Source organism: Elephas maximus, chromosome 1, assembly GCF_024166365.1.
Source record: "Elephas maximus indicus isolate mEleMax1 chromosome 1, mEleMax1 primary haplotype, whole genome shotgun sequence".
NCBI lineage: Eukaryota > Metazoa > Chordata > Mammalia > Proboscidea > Elephantidae > Elephas > Elephas maximus.
In genome coordinates, this window is record NC_064819.1 from 239886046 (window position 1) to 239904039 (window position 17994).

At 49.9% G+C, this 17994-nt stretch overlaps 1 protein-coding gene across 2 annotated transcripts in view; it reads right to left on the reverse strand.

Annotated features, from left to right (window-relative positions):
* Nucleotides 1–17994, reverse strand: part of UNC93A (unc-93 homolog A) — a 145514-nt gene that overhangs the window by 1116 nt on the left and 126404 nt on the right. For both annotated transcript variants that reach the window (XM_049905450.1, XM_049905442.1), the window contains exons 6-8: nucleotides 15434–15642; nucleotides 13489–13624; nucleotides 12723–12854 (exon numbers count right to left, since the gene is read on the reverse strand). In XM_049905450.1, coding sequence (XP_049761407.1) covers nucleotides 12723–12854; nucleotides 13489–13624; nucleotides 15434–15642 — 477 coding nt within the window. The remainder of the gene's footprint in view (nucleotides 1–12722; nucleotides 12855–13488; nucleotides 13625–15433; nucleotides 15643–17994) is intronic.

Below are 17994 nucleotides of genomic sequence, written 5' to 3' on the forward strand. Positions count from 1 at the left end.
AATGCCTTCAGAAATGTGCACACTAGCTGGGAGAGAGGGGACCTCAATCTCTGGATTTTCAGATGGCCACAGCAGAGTTGATGAAATTACTGTTGTGTGGAACTTTCATTCCTATCCTGGATAGTTGAAGAGAGAAAGAGTGTGATGGATTGAATTGTGTTCTCCAAAAAGTTATGTGGAAGTTATGGGGTCCCTATGAGTGGGAAATCAACTTGACAGCACCTAATAGCAACAACAATAACTCCTGTACCTATAAATATGATGGTATTTGGAAATAGGGGCTTTCTTTTCTTACGTTAATGAGTCATACTTGAGTACGGTGGGTGCAAAACCTAATCATTTCTGAGTGGTGTCTTATAAAAAGAGCAGCAGAGACACACAGACACACATGGGGGAAGAAGAGTCTACAAGCCCAGGAGTGGCAATGATCGCCAGCAGTCACCAGAAACTAGGAGAGAGGCCCATAGAAGGAATCCACGTGCTGGACACCCTGATCTGGATGGCCTTTTAGCCTCCAGAACTGTTCTTTACAGCCACCCACTTTTATTTTTTTGTTACAGCAGCACTAGGAAACTAAGACAATGAGTTTAGCCAAACAACGCTCCAATGTCAAAAGTACCCCCACCCATGACCTGGATGAAAAGTGTTAAACTGACATTAAAGGACTAGGATCAGTCTTGGAGGAAGTACAGCCAGAATGCTCCTTAGAAGCCAAGACGGCGAGAACTTCGTCTTGCTCATGGACGCGTCATCAGGAAAGACCAACTGCTAGAAGAGGACATCGTGGTTGGTAAGGTGGAGGGTGAGTGAAAGAGAGGGAAAGTGTCCATGAGATGGATTGACACAACAGCCTCAAACGTGCCAGCAATCATGAAGATGGCACAGGGCAAGGCAACGTTTCGGTCTCTTATATGTAAGGTTGACATGAGTCAGGACCAACTTGATGGCAACTAACAAGAAGGAGCCCTGGTGGCACAATGGTTAAACACTCAGGTGCTAACTGAAAGGTTGGAGGTTCAAACCCGCCTAGTGGTTCTGTGGGAGAAAGACTTTGCAATCTGCTCCCATAAAGATTACTGCCTAGAAAACTGTCGTTTTCTAGGGGCAGTTCTACTCTGTCACATGGGGTTGTTATGAGTTGAAAATCAACATGATGGCACACAACGACAACAAAGGACTAGTATTGAAGAACCCACAGGTGATTTCCTGAAGGTTTGGGAGAAAAATGACCTAATCTGGTAAACGCTTCCAGATGACAGTATATTACTTGTTGTTTGCAGCATAGTGAATTTGTCGATATAACTAGATGGGACTCCATGTCTCCCAGGCTTGAGTGAGACAGCCACTGTGTCTGTGAAGGGGTAGCAGTCATGATGACGGACACGTGCAGTAAAGGCATTGGTTCCTGAGGACCATCGCAGCATCACAGTGACTTCCAGGCCTCCAACGAGTCCTCCTGGTGCACCACCTTCCCGAGCTGCCCGCTCTGCCCTGCCTCAACTCAGCTGGTGGGCCTACCTTCTTTACCAGGAGACCCTCACCTTCCTAAACCACCACCTCAAGCTGTACATCTTCCACCATGGCCAGAAAGGGCACCCACCTGTGCAATGGGCCCACCTTGTCTCCACGGTTAGAGCCCCTCTCATGCCCCTTCTACCTTGTTGTGTTATTGTTAGGTGCCATCGAGTCAATTCAATTCATAGTGACCCTGTATACAACAGAAGGAAATACCGCCTGGCCGTGCGCCATCCTCATGATCGTTGTTATGCCTCAGCCCATTGTTGCAGCCACTGTGTCATTCCATCTCATTGAGGGTCTTCCTTTCCCCTTACGCTCCTGTTGCCACCTTCCCTTCAGCCTCGAAGCAATGCACCCTCGAGTCTCCCCACTGGTCACACGAGCTAGCAGATCATCCTCGCGGTCCCTCTCACCCCCACTTACACTCGGCTACCTACAATCTTATCCGTGCAATCCACCCTTCACACACTGACTCAGGACCTGCTATACAGTAATCACAGAACCAGGCACTACAAACACGAAGACAGGCAGGTTTCTACTCCCAAGGAGCTCACGGCCTACTGATTAGATGTGGACTCCTGGCTGTTTAGATTCGCTCTCAGATCTGACCTGTCCGTTCCACCTGCTAGGAGAACGGACAGGTCTGGCTTTCACCATCTCTAGGAAACCCTATGGGGTGGTTCTACTCTGTCCTATAGGGTTGTCATGACTCAGAATTGACTCGACAGCACCCAACAACAGTCTTACTTGTGGGGTCCTTGGGTGGCGCAAACAGTTAATGCACTCAGCTGCTAACTGAAAGGTTGGAGGTTCAAGTCCACCCAGAGGTGCCTTGGAAGAAAGGCCTGGTGATCTACTTCTGAAAAGTCAGCCACCAAAAACCCCACGGAGCACAGTTCTATGCTGACACATGCTGGCACGCCATGACCTGGAGCTGGCTCAACAGCCACTGGTGGTTAGCCTTATTTTACTCCAGAATAAACCTCCCTGTCTGCCGAATAATTTTCTAATTTTCTAAAATGCAAATACAGGCATGTCACCCCCGAGTTCGAGACTCTTCCGTAGCTCCACCTTGGTCTGGGAGTAGAGCGTGGTGCAGGCCCCCCACCCCCACCTGGCCCTGCTCCTACCCTACATCCCGCACTCTGGCTGTACTCACACACTCTTCAGCGCCGGCCGCATTCGCCTGTGGTGGCCCAGAGAAGGTGCCCCACCTGCCCTCCTGGTGGCCCCTTCCCCGTGATGCTGAATCCCAGCACCCGTCCACCCAGCCAAGGGCTCTCGGGTTGCTGACCCTTCACCCTCACAGCTCTGAAGAATCCTCTTTCACGCCTTCCTGCCCCCCCGACACTCTCCCTACGCCTGTCTTCCACTAGACTGTGGACTCCCAGAACTGTGATCCCCGTGCTCATCATGGTGTCAGGTCAGCAAAAGATATCTGCCGAGGGTGAATGGATGGCTGGACGGACGGACAGACGGACAACGTAGCAACAGAGGGAAAGACCCCATCGTCGACCTGCAGGGTCACCGAGTACAGTCAGAGACAGGGGCTTTTAAGGGGAAGGTGACCCCAGAAAATGCAGGAGCAGACCAGGGCGGGGCGAGCCGTCCTTCTTCTTCCCCTTCAGCAAGGCAGATCAGCTGCTGTGCTTGGTGCAGCCCCAAACCAAACAGAAAAACAAAACAAGCAGTCATGGCGACCCTGAGTGTCAGAGTAGAACTGTGCTCCACGGGGTTTTATTGGCTGATTTTTCAGAAGTAGATCCCCAGGCCTTTCTTCTGAGGCACCTCTGGGTGGGTTCGAATCTCCAGCCTTTCGGTTAGTAGCCAAGCATGTCACCATTTCACAGGTCCAACCAGAGATGCATGATTGCAGGGGACTGAAAGAATGAGCGAATGGAACGTCTCAGGTGGCCTCTGGGATGGGGCCAAGGGAACACGCAGCCACTGCCCCCGCCCTATAGACCAGCCTGTCTCCAGGCAGGCCACCGTAAGTGAAGAGGCTGAGGCAGAGCCTGGCCCAGCACTGAGGCTGGAAATGCCTTCCCACAACTTCAGGGGGTGGGGGGCACGTGGGGAGGAGAGCCCACACCACAAATTCCATGGGGTCAGTCTTTCCTTGACTTTTCTTCTGCTCCTTTTACTTTGCTTCTTTCCTTCTACCCCAGATTTCAAGGGGAGCAGAAAGGGTACCCGTGGAAAAGGCCCAGCAGGATGTTGACAGGTTGGGTTGCTCTCTTTCGTTTCTGCTCCTTTGCGCTGTGCCAGCCATCAGAGCAGGTGTCACCGTCCAGGCCTTTGAGTGGAGGCCAGGGTACCAGAGACCAGGATGGAGGCACCTTGGAGGACAATGTACTGAAGTCTGCAAGGCTCGATTTATAACCCAAACTTCAACCTCCCTCATTCTATAGCAATGGGAGACTCACACAGTGGAAATGATTTCCACCCTCAGGCAAAAGCTCAATAAATCTCAGGGCTGAAGTGTGTCAGAGACTGGTGGTCTGGCAGGCTGGGTATTCCCTGGGTAGGAAGCCCCTTGGAAATCAATGCAGGAGAGATTCTACCTGCTCAGCACCTGCAGGGGCCAGCCTCCTCGGGAACAGTCACCTGCAACCCACGACTAGGGTGAAACTGGGGGAGTTGGGGCTGGCAAAGTGAACTCTGTTCTCTTGCCTGTGAGGGTGTGTTTGGTTTCTCCCCTGGCTTTTCTCTCTGAGGTGGCTCACCAGCCGGTTACCCAGGAACACTCTTATCAGGCAGTCAACGGATCAGAGACTGGGAAAAAACCAACACTGACGGCAGTTTGGGTGCAGGCCAAGCGCACGTGATTTCAAAACAGCTGCAGTCCCGGTAGCGTGGATTTCCTCCAAAACAATTCTACAGATTGTAAACTCTGTGAGATACCTGGGACAGAAACTGTTTCTTTATAATTTTTTAAAATACTCTCGTGCCTAGCACAGTGTGAGGTACGTGATAAAACAAGTCCTCTACTGAAATTTTGACTTCCCTAATCACTGGGCAGATCTCCGGTGGTGCAGTGGTTAAAGCGCTCGGCTGCCAACCAAATCGTCGGCAGTTGGAACCCATCAGCTGCTCCACAGGAGAAAGATGTGGCAGTCTGTCTCCGTAAAGATTACAGCCTTGGAAACCCTATGGGCAGTTCTACTCTGTCCTATAGGGTCACTATGAGTAGGAATCAACTACACAGCTGTGGGTTTGGTTTGTTTTTTTGAATCATTGGGCAAGTGCAAATCAAAACTACAATGAGTTACCACTTCACACCCACTAGAATGGCTATAATAATTAAAAAAAAAAAAAAAAGGACAATAGTAAGCATTGGCAAGGGCGTGGAAGAATTGGAACCCTTAAACATTGCTGGTGGGAATGTAAAATGGGGCAGCCTTTGTGGAGAAGTTTGGCAGCCCCTCAAAAAGTTAAACAGAGAACTACCAGCAATGCCACGTCTGTGTACATATCAAAAGGAACTGAAAACAAGAACACAAAAAGTGAACACCAATGTTCACTGCAGCGCTATTCACAATAGCCAAATGGTGGAAAGAGCCTAAATGTCCAGCAACAGATGCATGGATAGACCAACTGTAGAGTACATACACTGGAATATTATTTAACCACAAAAAGGAATGAAGTTCTGATACATGCTAAGATCTGGGTGAACCTTGAAAACATGTTGAGTGAAAGAAGCCAGTCACTAAAGGACACATACATAAAACATATAGAATAGGTAAACGCACAGACAGAAAGGCCAGAGGTCACCAGGAGTCCCTGGGTGGCACAAATTGTTACACACTCGACTACTAGCCTAAAGGTTGGTGGTTTGAACACACCCAGAGGTGCCTCAGAAGACAGGCCTGGTGCTCTGCTTCTGAAAGGTCACAGCCTTGAAAACCCTACAGAGCAGTTCTACTGTGCACACATCCTGAGTCGGAATCAACTTGACGGCAGCCGACAACAGGCTGGGGAGAGAGAGAAGGAGAGTCATCGCTTAAGGAGTGTGGGCTTTCTGTTCAGGGTGATGAAAAAGCTTTGGAAATGTGGTGGTGATGGCTGTATGTGTCGAAAGTGTAAGTAATGCCACTGAGCTGTACACTTAGAAACTGTCAAAATGGCAAATTTTAGCTTACAAGTATTTTACCACAATAAAAAATCATATCATGCACACACGCACACAGATACCCACCCTTGCTTAGAAGGCGTGGGGGTGGGTTGACCAGGAGAAGGCAGCGGAGGAACGAGAGGGCAGATTCGGGCACCGCTCCGGCTGGCCCACCCCAGCCCTGAAGCGAGGTACAAAGCAGCTTGTACTTGGGTAGAGACAGGCTCTATTGGACCCTCATCCTTTTTCTTGACCTAAGCTAGGCAGGCCACACAGAAGCAAACAAAACCCAGAGGGCCCGTTGGCCCCCTAGAGCCCAGCACTGGGTGATATAAATGGTTAAGTGCTCAGCTTCTAACCAAAAGGTTGGAGATTCGAGTGCACCGGAGGCACCTCAGAAGACAGGCCTGGTGACATACGCCTGAAAAATCAGCCACTGAAAACCCTGTGGAGCACAGTTCTCTGACACACGTGGGGTCGCCATGAGTCACAGTCAACATGACAACAGCGGGTAATAATATTAGAGCCCATTGCTAAGCTACAAGGAGCCCTGTTGGTGCTTGGCTGCTAACCGAAAGATCAAGGGCTCAGACCCACCCAGCAGCTCCGAGGGAAAAAGGCCTGGCGATCTGCTTCTGTGAAGATTGTAGCCCAGGAAGCCCAAGGGGCAGGCCCACTCTGCACATGGGATCACTGTGTGTCAGAGTCCACTCGACAGCACACAACAGTAGCACTAAGCGGCAGCCTCCCGTCCCTCTCCTGGGGCCCCAGCCAGGGCCTTCCGGTGACATGATGGTCCATCACTTCTAGCTTACCATCCCACACCCAGACAGGCAGAACCTGCCCAAAGCGGGGACACAGCACCTATCTCCCACTCTGCCCCAGGTGTGGCCTGGCATCTCCCTTACCCACCTCTCATGGCCTGCTCCCGCAGTGGGAGACGGGCCTTCCCAACAGTGCTCACAGGAAGGGGGGAGGTTCCAGGCCAACAAGAAGGTTCTGGAAACTCCCGGGAAGTCAACATCAGGAGCAGCTTCTAGGCTTTTGGTTACCTCAACTGCCCGCCCTCTGTGGGAGTGTGTCTGGAGGCATGAGGTCACAGGCAGGTGGGGGAAAACAGCGATGTCATCGAGAGAGGGGTTCAGTCCCAGGAGGAAAACTGCCCAGCGAAACTCAGGGTACAAAAGGCACCCTCTTCCCATGAGCAAGCCTCCTCCTGCCCCGAATAGCTGCATAAGCGGGTTCCAAAAACAGGCGTTTATTCACAAGTCCGAGAGAGGGCTGTCTTATCTCCCCATCCGCAGCGTGTTGTTGTGCTTGTCTGAGAAGTTTTAAACAACTTTCTCTGTATTTAAAGGGAGCGATGAAGAGCAGATATCTTTGTGTTTATTTAATTGGCTTTTTGTGAAGTTACTCATAACGTTTCAGCTGCTGCCACGGACCAACAAGTACAGCCCCTAATTCTTTTTCTAATTCTAAAGTAGCAGTGGGCGGCTCCCCTTAGAATCACAGATATGCCCTTTAAGCAGAATATGTAATCTGGGAAACAAGAGCCTCTTTGGGACTCTGAGAAGATAGCCTTTGTGTGTGAAATTCTGCAAAGGAAAAGTTCAAAGAGAACCAAACAACAAAACCCTCAGAAGTTTAGTCAGCTTCTGAGATTATTCTAAAGACTCCGTATCTTTCTTTTGAGAACGACCTTAAAATTGTATCCAAACACAAGGTTCTAGGGAAGGACGTTTGAGTTGAGAGGCCGTGGCTAGAAGTGGTAGATTACTTCATTTTCTAAGGCAAAAGGGTTCTACTGCGCCCTTAGCAGTTTGCAGTAACAGGAAAGATGCAGCCCAATTTCATGAATATTCCAACAACATGGGCCACTAACCAAAAATTGGACCTTAGAGACTACCCAGGGGCACCTCAGAAGAAAGGCCTGGCAATCCACTTCTGAAAAATCGGCTACTTAAGATCCTATGGAGCACAGTTCTCCTCTGACACACGTGGGTCACCATGAGTAGGGGTCGACTCAATGGCAACTCGTTTTTTTTTTTTTATGGGCAAAGAATTTTAAGTAGTTTTTTGGTCTATAGGCTGGTACTTTTCAGAGATTTCAAGATGAAATTTAGATTGCAAATGATTATAAATCCCTGTGCCCCTCAGCTAAGGAAACCCACTCCCTCTCTCTCTCAGTCCAGTGCTGGTCACCTCGAGTCTAGATCAGCTTCTTATGTAGCCATGTGCTTCTAAACACGTGAGGTTATTTCATAAATTTAGCCTTTCTGGGCCTTAATTGTCTTAGATGCCAGACAAGGAATTTGAAATTCTCGAGTCCGATTGCAAAGTTTGACCACCAATGAGGAGACACTTGATGGGGAAGAGAGGACTAGAGCACCTGTCATCTCAGGCCCCTGCGTTCAGAATAACTTGCTGCATCAGGGATGTAGGAAGAGCTCTCGGCATGTGAGGGCTTGAGAGCCAGAAGTTAGCTGGAAAGTAGGCAGTGCCTCTGGCCCTACAACAGAAAAGACGAGGCTGAGGAAGACATGAATAGTAACTGGACAAGAGTGAGGACCCTTCACGTGGAGCAACAGAGGAAGGAGAGTCAGGAACAAGAGGAGGAAACGGAATGTGTGGTTAATTGCCTCCATGAACAACTAACTGCCTAGTTTGCGATGAGAACAGAACTGGATGGTGCCTGGCTACCACTAGTGAACATTTTGATCAAAGAGTGTGTAGGAGAATCCTGATCAAAAGGGGAGAAAAAATGTAAAACATAATTTCAAATTCTAATGGAATCCAAACTTTCTGGAGCCATGGAGGGTAGATGGACCCCTGAAATTACTGCCCTGAGAAAATCTTTAAACCACAGACCGAAAATATTCCCTGAAGTCTTTAAACCAAACAACAACAACAACAAAAACCCAAACCTGTTGCCATCAAGTCAGTTCCAACTCATAGTGACCCTATAGGAAAGAGTAGAAGAAAATAAAAAGAGTTTAGGTTAATTAGTGAAGAATGTCTGCCTTGAGCATTGTGCTCTTTTAAAGAGGATCAGATTGACAGTAGCAACCCGGAAAGTTTAGATAGGAAGCTTGGGAGCAGGACGTTTATGTTAATGGGGGAGGAACAATCTGGAAAAGGAGGGCGAACATGGTCACACAACTTGAAGAATGTAATCAATGTCACTGAATTGTACATATAGAAATAGCTGAATTGGTGTGTTTTGCTGTGTATATTTTCAATAACAATAATTAAAATAAAAGAGTAAGGAACCAGTTCTCCTTCCTCCCTCCTAAGTCAGGCTCTATCCAGAGGAAGGTGGAACACAGCTGGCAGAAAAGGCACCCTGATGTGGGCCACAGGAGCCGCCTTTCAAGAAAATGTGGAGAAAGAAATCTGGGGAGGCTCCATTTTCCCCCTTTTAGGAATCTGCACCCCCGTGTGCCTGTTTCTGTTGTGTGTAGGGTCACTGTGAGTCGGAACCGACTCGACGGGCACCTAACAGCAACAATAGGACTATGTGTGTGTGACTTCAGGCCCAGCCTAAAGGAGGTGATGCCCAAAGCCAGTCATAACAAACAAACAAATCAAGCTTTTAAGGGAATTCCTCAAGATTTTGTTCCTATTTTAACTCAAACATAAAGAAAGCAACACATTTATTATGTCAAAATTCACCGAAATACCAATGGTTAACAGCATGGTGGCTGGAGAGGAGAGACATTAAAAAGGAAAGGAACGTAGACTGACGGTGATGTTCCAATAATTCTGAAATTACTTCTCGTGTATGAGGGCTAAACAAATAAGCAAATACACATTTATCTGTGTACACAGTGGGTGCCAGGTGTCAGAGAAAGAAGCCACAGAGGAACAAGGGGAAGACAAGAATGAACCCAGAGGTGCTGGATTCGAGTTGGATACAGCACCCGTATTTATTGCAATACGCATACAGACAGATACAGAAATAAGTACGGATATGTGTGCGCCCTGGTTAGCAGACGCATGTGCGTTTTCTCACTCTGGCCACTCAGAGGGCCTAGGAGAACAACAACGCAGTAGCACTGAGCACACCTAGTGCCCAGTTCTTGGTTTCTAATATTATCCTCCAACGACAGGAACCTGAGCTCCTTGGAAGGCAGCTCATTCTACGGTTGGAACAGGAAAAACACAAGACGAGCCTCGAATATCTTGTGGTGCCAGAAAGTAAGGAAAATCAGATGTTTGGAGTCTATCAACCCTCAAATAGCCCCTTTGCAGCTAACAGAGCAAAAGAGGTTTTTAGACCAGACCAGGCATTTTATGTCCTAAATGCAGTGTAATGGCACGTACGAGTTGCTGTGGCAACTGTACCCATCTTTTCTCAGCTGTCAGAGAGAATAAACTGATAGGAGTTGTTGGCACAGCTCTGCCGTTCCAAACGCCCCCAAAGTCCCTAGCACCCAGTGGGAAATAGCAAGGCCCGAATTTCACAATTCTGCCCGGAGGGAGGGGACCAAGGGCTGAGCCATCATTGCTTCTAAGGTGGAGTGCCACAATTAAAATCTAAATTGAGAGGTGAGGCCTAAGAAGGTGGGTTAGGCCACACTGGGTTTCACTCTGCTCCACTGATGAGGAGAGTAAGTGGCCCAAGTGCTTTCTTCAGGGAAAGGCACACATTCAAGGAGAACAGGATTAGAAATCCAATTTGCTATTTGCAATAAAATGCGGCAACACTGTTTGTGGGATGTGTGGCAAAAGCCAGGTGAAATTCCCAGTTTTTAAAAGACAGAGACCTTACGAATATGTGGTGCTGAATGAAGGCCCCAGGGAGCCCACCTGCAGGGAATTTGGTCCCCCAGGGAGCCCACCTGCAGGGAATTTGGTCATTAAGATGCCACTCCCGGCTGGGACCAGGGCAAGGACAGACTCCACAAGATATTCTCAAACATATGAGAATAAAGATTTCCCCCAACAGCGGTTTTGTCCTTGAAATAAAATATTTACTTTTTATCTGCTCAAAAAGACAACTACGGCATTTTAATTTCATGCCCCTTATTCGATTTGTATTTGAACACTTTGGCTAAGGCTTTTCCTTGGAGTGTCATCTGACCGTAGAAGGGAAGGGAGAATTGAAGCAATTATGCAGATATCTCAGGGAGAGAAAACACAGCACTCTGGCTGGCAATCATTTGAAACACCTAGAGAGTCACAGGACAGAATATCCTATGGCTGTTTGCTTTAGTCCTTGTTTTACTTTAAGGTGGAGATCATTTTTAACAATAAATGCACTCAGAGAAGCCAGTTGTACTTTAGGCAAATGCAGGCCGGGAGATACATTTGCGGAGTTTCGTAAAGTTCTGAGTACCTTTCATACTTCCAAGGAGCCCAGTGGTACAATGGTTAAATGACGGGCTGCTAACCAAAGGGAGGAGACAGCGGCTCTGCAGGAGAAAGGCTTGGCGAGCTGCTCTCGTAAAAAGTACAGCCAAAAAAAGAGAAAACCCTACGAGACAGTTCTGCTCTGTCACATGGGGCGGCTATGAGTGGAGATGGAGTGGGCAGCACCTAGCAGCCATCCTTGCCTCCACGGGCATGCTGAAGTGAGCTCAGCCCTGGTGCTCACGGGGTGAGGGGCCCAGGAGTCCTACGGGGACATGCCAGGCCATTGGTTTATATTTGGGCTGCCAAGGAAAGCCGAAGTGACTTTCTGTTTACCTCTCCTGCACTGAGTCAGCATTTGTTCTGTTGAGCGATATCACATAACTTGCACATGAGCAGTTCCAGTCATTCCTCCCTTCCAGTCATTGACCTTGATACCAGCAAACCAGACTATGGCCAGGAGCCATTTGGGTACAGAACGTCACTAAAGCCACCTGCATTACTGAGGCTGGAGGAAAGACTGGAACTCAAATTCCTTAAATCCAACAGGATTAGGTCCGTTCCAAGATTTTTTTTTCAGCTGCCCTACAAATACTGGCAGGAGTCCCAGGGTGGTGCAAACGGCTAACGTGCTGAGTGACTCACGAAAAGGTTGGAGGTTTGAGTCTACCCGGAGGTACCTCAGAAGAAAGGCCTGGTGATCTACTTCTAAAAAATCAGACACCGAAAACCCTACAGAGTGTAGTTCTGCTCTGACACATGTGGGGGCGTCATGAGTCAGAGTTGACTTGGTGGCAACTAGTATTTCATTGCAGAAAACAACCAACCAACCAAAAAAGCCCCCTGGCACTGCCAATCTTTTCCCTGGTAGTTGCTCCGCTTCCTTGCTCCATTTCCACCTCAGGCCCCTCGAATGTAAGCTGCCTGCACCTCTTTGCTCCATTTCCACGCCGGGCCCCTCGAGTGTAAGCAGCCTGCACCTCCTTGCTCTGCACTCCAAGAGCGTGGAGGTGCCCCTTCCTCCCCTGACTTCTCTGGACACCACTCCTCCGGCCTCCTGCCCAATCTTTCCTCCTTTAGGGCCTCTGCAGGCTCACCGTCCACCCTGCCTGTGGCTGTGTGCACGCCCCGGTCAGCCGTGAGGTCTGGTGAGGACAGGGCATCGGCATCCAGTCTGACTCCAGCCAACCCCTCTGCAGAAGCCTCTCCTCATCTCCCCTCCCCCCATACCCCCACGCCGTACTTCCAGAAGGCTGACCGCTCTCGTGGCTGGCCACAATGTGGTGCCCCCTCCCAGAGTGTAGCTCGTCTCCTGTCCCCAGCCCTGGCTGGGGCCCTGCGACTCTCCTCAGAATGCTCTTGATGAGGGCGGTGGACAGTCAGGAAGGGGCCGTCCCCACAGGGACACAAGGCTGCCTCCGGGCAGAGCTGGCCCTGGGTGAGCAGGACAGGCCCACAGTCTGCAGGCCCCACCTGAAGGAGCTGGAACTTGTCCTTTTACATCACGGCCTGAGTAAGCGCACAGAGGACAGCTCTCAGACCCAGAGTCAGGACGTCAGGACGGAAGCTCTTGGCCTGTCCCACTGCCTGGTCCCACTGTCCTTGCTTGGGACCTAGGCCAACTCCCACAGGGCTCTGGGCACACGATGTCCCCCACCCCCAAGGAGCCTGCTCTCCCAACCCACAGGAGACCCCGTCGGGAAACTTGGAAGGGGGCTGGTGCCGGGCCTTGACTCACCGTTGTTTTGGGTCTGCCACACAGCGTCTGACAAGCCCCAGAGGGCGGAGAAGATGAAGAACACAGCCAGCTGGTCAGGATAGGGCTTCCACAGCAGGAGGGCAATGATGCAGCACAGGTGGGTCAGTGCGCCTGTGGGGGGCGGGGGGAGGGGAAAGGGAAGTGAATGCCCACCCACTGAGACAGCCAGGCAGTGGGCTCAAATGAGGTGACACAAAGGTGGCCTAAGCGTGGTGGGGGGGCAGGGATGCAGTGCCCACTGCCATCCAGACTGGGACAGGCCAGCTTAGGAGTAGGGACACAGAGGTGAGTCAGGGAGCCTGCAGGTGTGGGGGGGACCACAGGGATGGGAGTGTCCACCACCATCCACATGGAGACAGGCAGTGGGTGGGCATAAATGAGGTGACACAAAGGGACTCTTCCCATAACCACTTGAGCTCACAGCACTGAGGCCACAGGGCCGTGAGTGCCCACCACCGTGGAGATGGAGGTGGCCAGTTGTCTTAGGTGTGGGGACGCCAATAGGACCCTTCCTGTGACTATTTGCAGATGTAGCACAGGTCTGGCCATACCTCAAATGCCCACCCTTGAGTGAGCTGGGGCAGGAATTGAGTCCTGTAGCTGTGGTCCAGAGCCTGGGGACTGGGTGAGGGGAGACACAGCTCCTGCTCGCTGATGAACAGAGAGAAGGCAAGGTCTCCTGGCGTCGCCCTCACCCCTCCACAGTGCACATGCTTAGGGCTGCCCTGGCCAGGGCCCAACCTACCCAGCACGTAGATGGCGACGCGCCCTGTGTACTGCGACAGCTTTCCGTACAGCAGGGAGCACAGCGCGTTGGTGGCTGAGAAGCAGATCATCACGTAGCCCACGAAGTGGATGCCCAGGGCACAGGTGACATAGGACTGCGGGGGAGGAGCAGGGGTCAGATGGAGCTGCACCTGTACCAGGGCTGAGCCCACATGAGAGTTTGATCAGGGGATACAGTTCACACGAAATCGTTGTTTGTCAGGTGGCAGCCGACACACCTATTTGACCCTCCAACTCCCAGTGTACAAGAGCGAGGCTGAGCATTCTAAAAACAACCCCCTCTGGGACAGGAACAAAGAAGGAATGATTGGGAGTAGATCTGGACAAGATTCTTCTCCATGTCTTTGCCCTCTGTTGTGGCATCTTAGGCATTTTTCACAGGGGCTAACAGAAACCATTCTTCCTACTAGACAGACAATTAAAAGAGGATGCGAAGAAAGTGGGTGGAAATCTCGATAGTAAGTGTCCTCGGCGACCACGTTAAATGGTCTCCAACCAGGAGTACTGACCAGACCTGCTGACCGTGTTCCCTCCAGGAATGCCAGTCAAGGACAGACCTGCAGAGGAGGGAACAGGACCCCCAGGCTTCCACCAAAGCCTGGCAGCAGAGCCTGCGGCTGCCAGTGGGTTGGGGTATCAATGGCAGGTCTGATGGGAGAAGCAGAGAGGTCTTGCCCAAAACACCATGTGGACGATTTGCCATTTTGCTCAGACTTTTGAACTTCTCAGACTCCCCACCAAAGCTGTCCTGGGAGTAGGGGCAAGATAAAATACAGGACACACAAATACTGCACAGGGCATGTGTACACTAAAAGCATTTGTTGTTTATCTGAAATTGAAATTTAACCGGCATCCCATTGTCTGCCCTGCTAACTTAGAAGCCCTCACAGGGAGAGAGTGGAATTGCTGTGGTAGAGAGGGTGAAAGATGGGGTGAAGAAGTATGGGGTTCCTAGGTCAGGGTGGACTAGACCTAGAGGGAAGGGCCCGTGGGACAGGGTACCACCCCCAGTTCCTGCTCAGCTCCTGCCATACCCCATCTCACTCCAGTACTTCCTGGAAGAGAGAACTCCCACTCTCATCCAGTGGGGAGACAGGCTTTGGGGCTGAGAGCCAGTTTTGGCGTGTCCCTCCCTTGATATCTGTGAAGGTTCTTTGGGACAGGAGACCACCCTGCTGTGAACCCCAGAAAAGCCTTAGCGAGCAGCTCCCTGGTGGACGCTGACCAGGGCTCCAGGTCTGATTGGGCCAAATTCCCAGGGCAAGGGGCACTTGGGGTGCCTGGTGTTCCTGTCCCACCTCAACCAGCCCCTGAGAGGGGTGTTCCTTCATGCAGAGAACAGTAAGGTGAATCAGGAAGATGGTGGAGATCATGGGTGGGAGGAGCACTGTGCCTGAGAGCCATAATGAGTCATTTCTACACTGGGATGTTTATTTGAAAGTTAGAATGATAAAGGACTCCAATGCTATCTGTGGATTTGAATGTTTCCCCCTATTTCTCACTCTAAAATGAGAATATAGCATGAGTCACTGGCAGATATAACACAAAGAACTACCCTCTGTGACAGCTCAGTAATAGCTGCCCGGCTAACAGCCTTGGTGCGTTCCCCTGCAGATACTTAGCAGGAGCGAAATTTTCCCTTGAGACGAGAACTCAAAGCTCATGTGAACTGGAAGTTCCTGGGAAGCTGGTTCCTTGGAACCAGCTGGAAGTTCCTGGGAAGCTAGAATCATAAACTTGTCTGTCATTGGACCGAGGGAGACCTCCAACAACCAAGGACCCCTGTCCCACCTCTTGGCCTCAGGTAGGGGCACCAAGGCATCCCCGCATCCTCAGTCAGCAGCCCAGCAGGCGTAGTAATAGGACCTTGCCTGCTGTGCGCTGCTGGCTTCCTGCCCTCGTACCTTTGTGTAGTCGCCAGCCAGGAACCCCTGCTCGAAGCCACTGTACGTGGGCAGCAGAATCAGGAGGCGCAGCCGCGGGTCTCTGAGGAGCTTGAAAGTCGCCAGTAAGTTGGACCACAGATGCAATTTTTCTCCTTCACTTTTCTGCTGGGGATCTTGTATTGGTTCCAGAACTACTGCTACGAGCAAGACTGCCAGCAAGCCGCATCCTGATGGGAGGGGAAAGGGGGATGCTGCAGTGCTGGTGGGGGAGCCCGGCCTCGCGCATACCTCAGAGGGCCCCGCTGTTGACACCTTTCCACCCAGACATGCACCAAGTGACTCCTCAGCTCCACTGTCTGTAATGAAGCTACTGTCCCTTGGGGCTAAGCTGGCCAGGCACGCGAGGGACTGCGTCCTTTGCAGCTATTCACGTCAGCCACCCTACTTCTACGGTTCATCTCAATCCAGGTTTAAGGTGATGTTAGACAGGCAAGCCAGTGATCTCCAGTGTCACCTGGATCCTGACATGGTTTCACGTCTGTTGGTTCTATGATCAGCCTCTCACTTCCAGGCTTTGACATAGCGCAGTGGGTCCATGTTGTCTTCCATGGCATAAATACAAAAAATTAGGGAGAGACCCCCGATGTGCCCTTAACCACCCACTCAGTTTCTCTCATCCTGATCTTTGCAGCAATTTTTCTACTAAGAGCCAGTCTCACCCTGAGATGATGAGCCCGTAAGCTTACCATTCACCACAATTTTTGTTTATTCCAAACCTATGTATAAAAAAAAAAAAATTTTTTTTTTTTTTTTTTTAGGAGCTGGTTAATTGTGGGATATCTCAACTGCCATAGGGTATTGTGCATTTGAAAACAGGATTTATGTACTAAATGGGAAAGTCTTGCAGATAAATGGCCGCGTGAATGGCGGTGTGTCCAACGTGCCTCCACATGTTGTGAACGCGTAGGGGTATAAAGATCTACTTGTTTGGATATGCACTCAGTATTTCCTATTAGTGCCTGATCCAAGCCATGGAGTTTCCAGTCGCCTCATATGCATGGGAAAGCTGGACAACAAATGAGGAAGAACGAAGAAGAATTGATGCCTTTGAATTATGGTATTGGTGAAAAATATTGAATATACTATGGATTGCCAAAAGAACAAACAAATCTGTCTTGGAAGAAGTGCTACCAGAATGCTCTTTAGAAGCAAGGATGGCAAGACTGCATCTTAAATACTTTATCAGGAGGGACCAGTCCCTGTGAAGGACATCACGCTTGGTAAAGTACAGAGTCAGCGAAAAAGAGGAAGACCCTCAATGAGTTGTATTGACACAGTGGCTGCAACAATGGGCTCAAGCATAACAATGACTGTGAGGATGGCACAGTGTTTTGTTCTGTTGTACGACTCTAAGGCACCTAACAACGACAACAACAATATATGCCCAGAAAATAAAGAGGGCACAGGTTCCCAGTGGAGAGGGGGCGGTGAGGACAGGTGAGAGGGAAGCCTGTTCCTGTATGTCCTTTGACAATGTTTCCATTTTGAACCCTGCGAATGGGGTATCTATACAAAAAAGAAAGAAAGAAAAAGTATTCTTTTTACTCTTGAAGGGACACCCCTAACTTTCATTATTACAAAACTTCATGGCTAAATCTTTGCACCTACCATCCACACATATGATTTTTTGATAAACCTTCCTTTCTCTGGAGCCCTGGTGGTGCAGTGCTTAAAAACTTGGCTGCTAACCAAAAGGTCAGCAGTTGGAATCCCCCAGTTGCTCCTTAGAAACTCTATGAGGCAGTTCTACTCTGTCCTATAGGGCCACTATGAGTCAGAATTGACCCAATTGCAATGGGTTAGGTTTTTCATTTTTTTTCTTCCTTTCTCTAGACAGGAAAATCTGGTGGCGTAGGGGTTAAGTGCTACAGCTGCTAACCAAAGGGTCAGCAGTTTGAATCCACCTGGCACTCCTTGGAAGCTCTATGGGGCAGTTCTACTCTGTCTATAGGGTCACTACGAGTCGGAATCAACACATGGCACTGGGTTTGGTTTTGGTTTTTTGGTTCTCTAGACTGAGAAACATTTACTCTTTTTCTTTTTTCTTTATAGTGCTGTTGTTAGTTGCTACGCACTCATGATGAGCCCGTGTACGACAGAACAAAGCATTGTCTGGTCCTGCACCATCTTCACGATCCTTGGTGTGCTGGAGTCCAGCGTGGCAGCACTGTGTACTCTGAGTGCCTTCCAGCCTGGGGGCTCATCTTCTAGAACTACATGGAGAATGTTCTGATGTGATCCACAGGGTGTTCATTAGCTGATTTTTGGACCAGGCCTTTCTTCCTAGTCTGTCTTAGTGTGGAAGCTCTGCTGAAACTTGTCCACCGTGAATGACCCTGCTGGTGTTTGAACTACACAGCTTCCAGCGTCACAGCAATACGCAAGCCAAGTATGACACATTGAGGGGGTAGTCTCTGTTTGGAAACCCTTTCATTCCCTTAATGATTTTAAGGGCCTTTTGTGATATCTTTGTGTCCCCACTGTTTTTCTCTGCCCGGCAGTGATAATTACACCTGGGG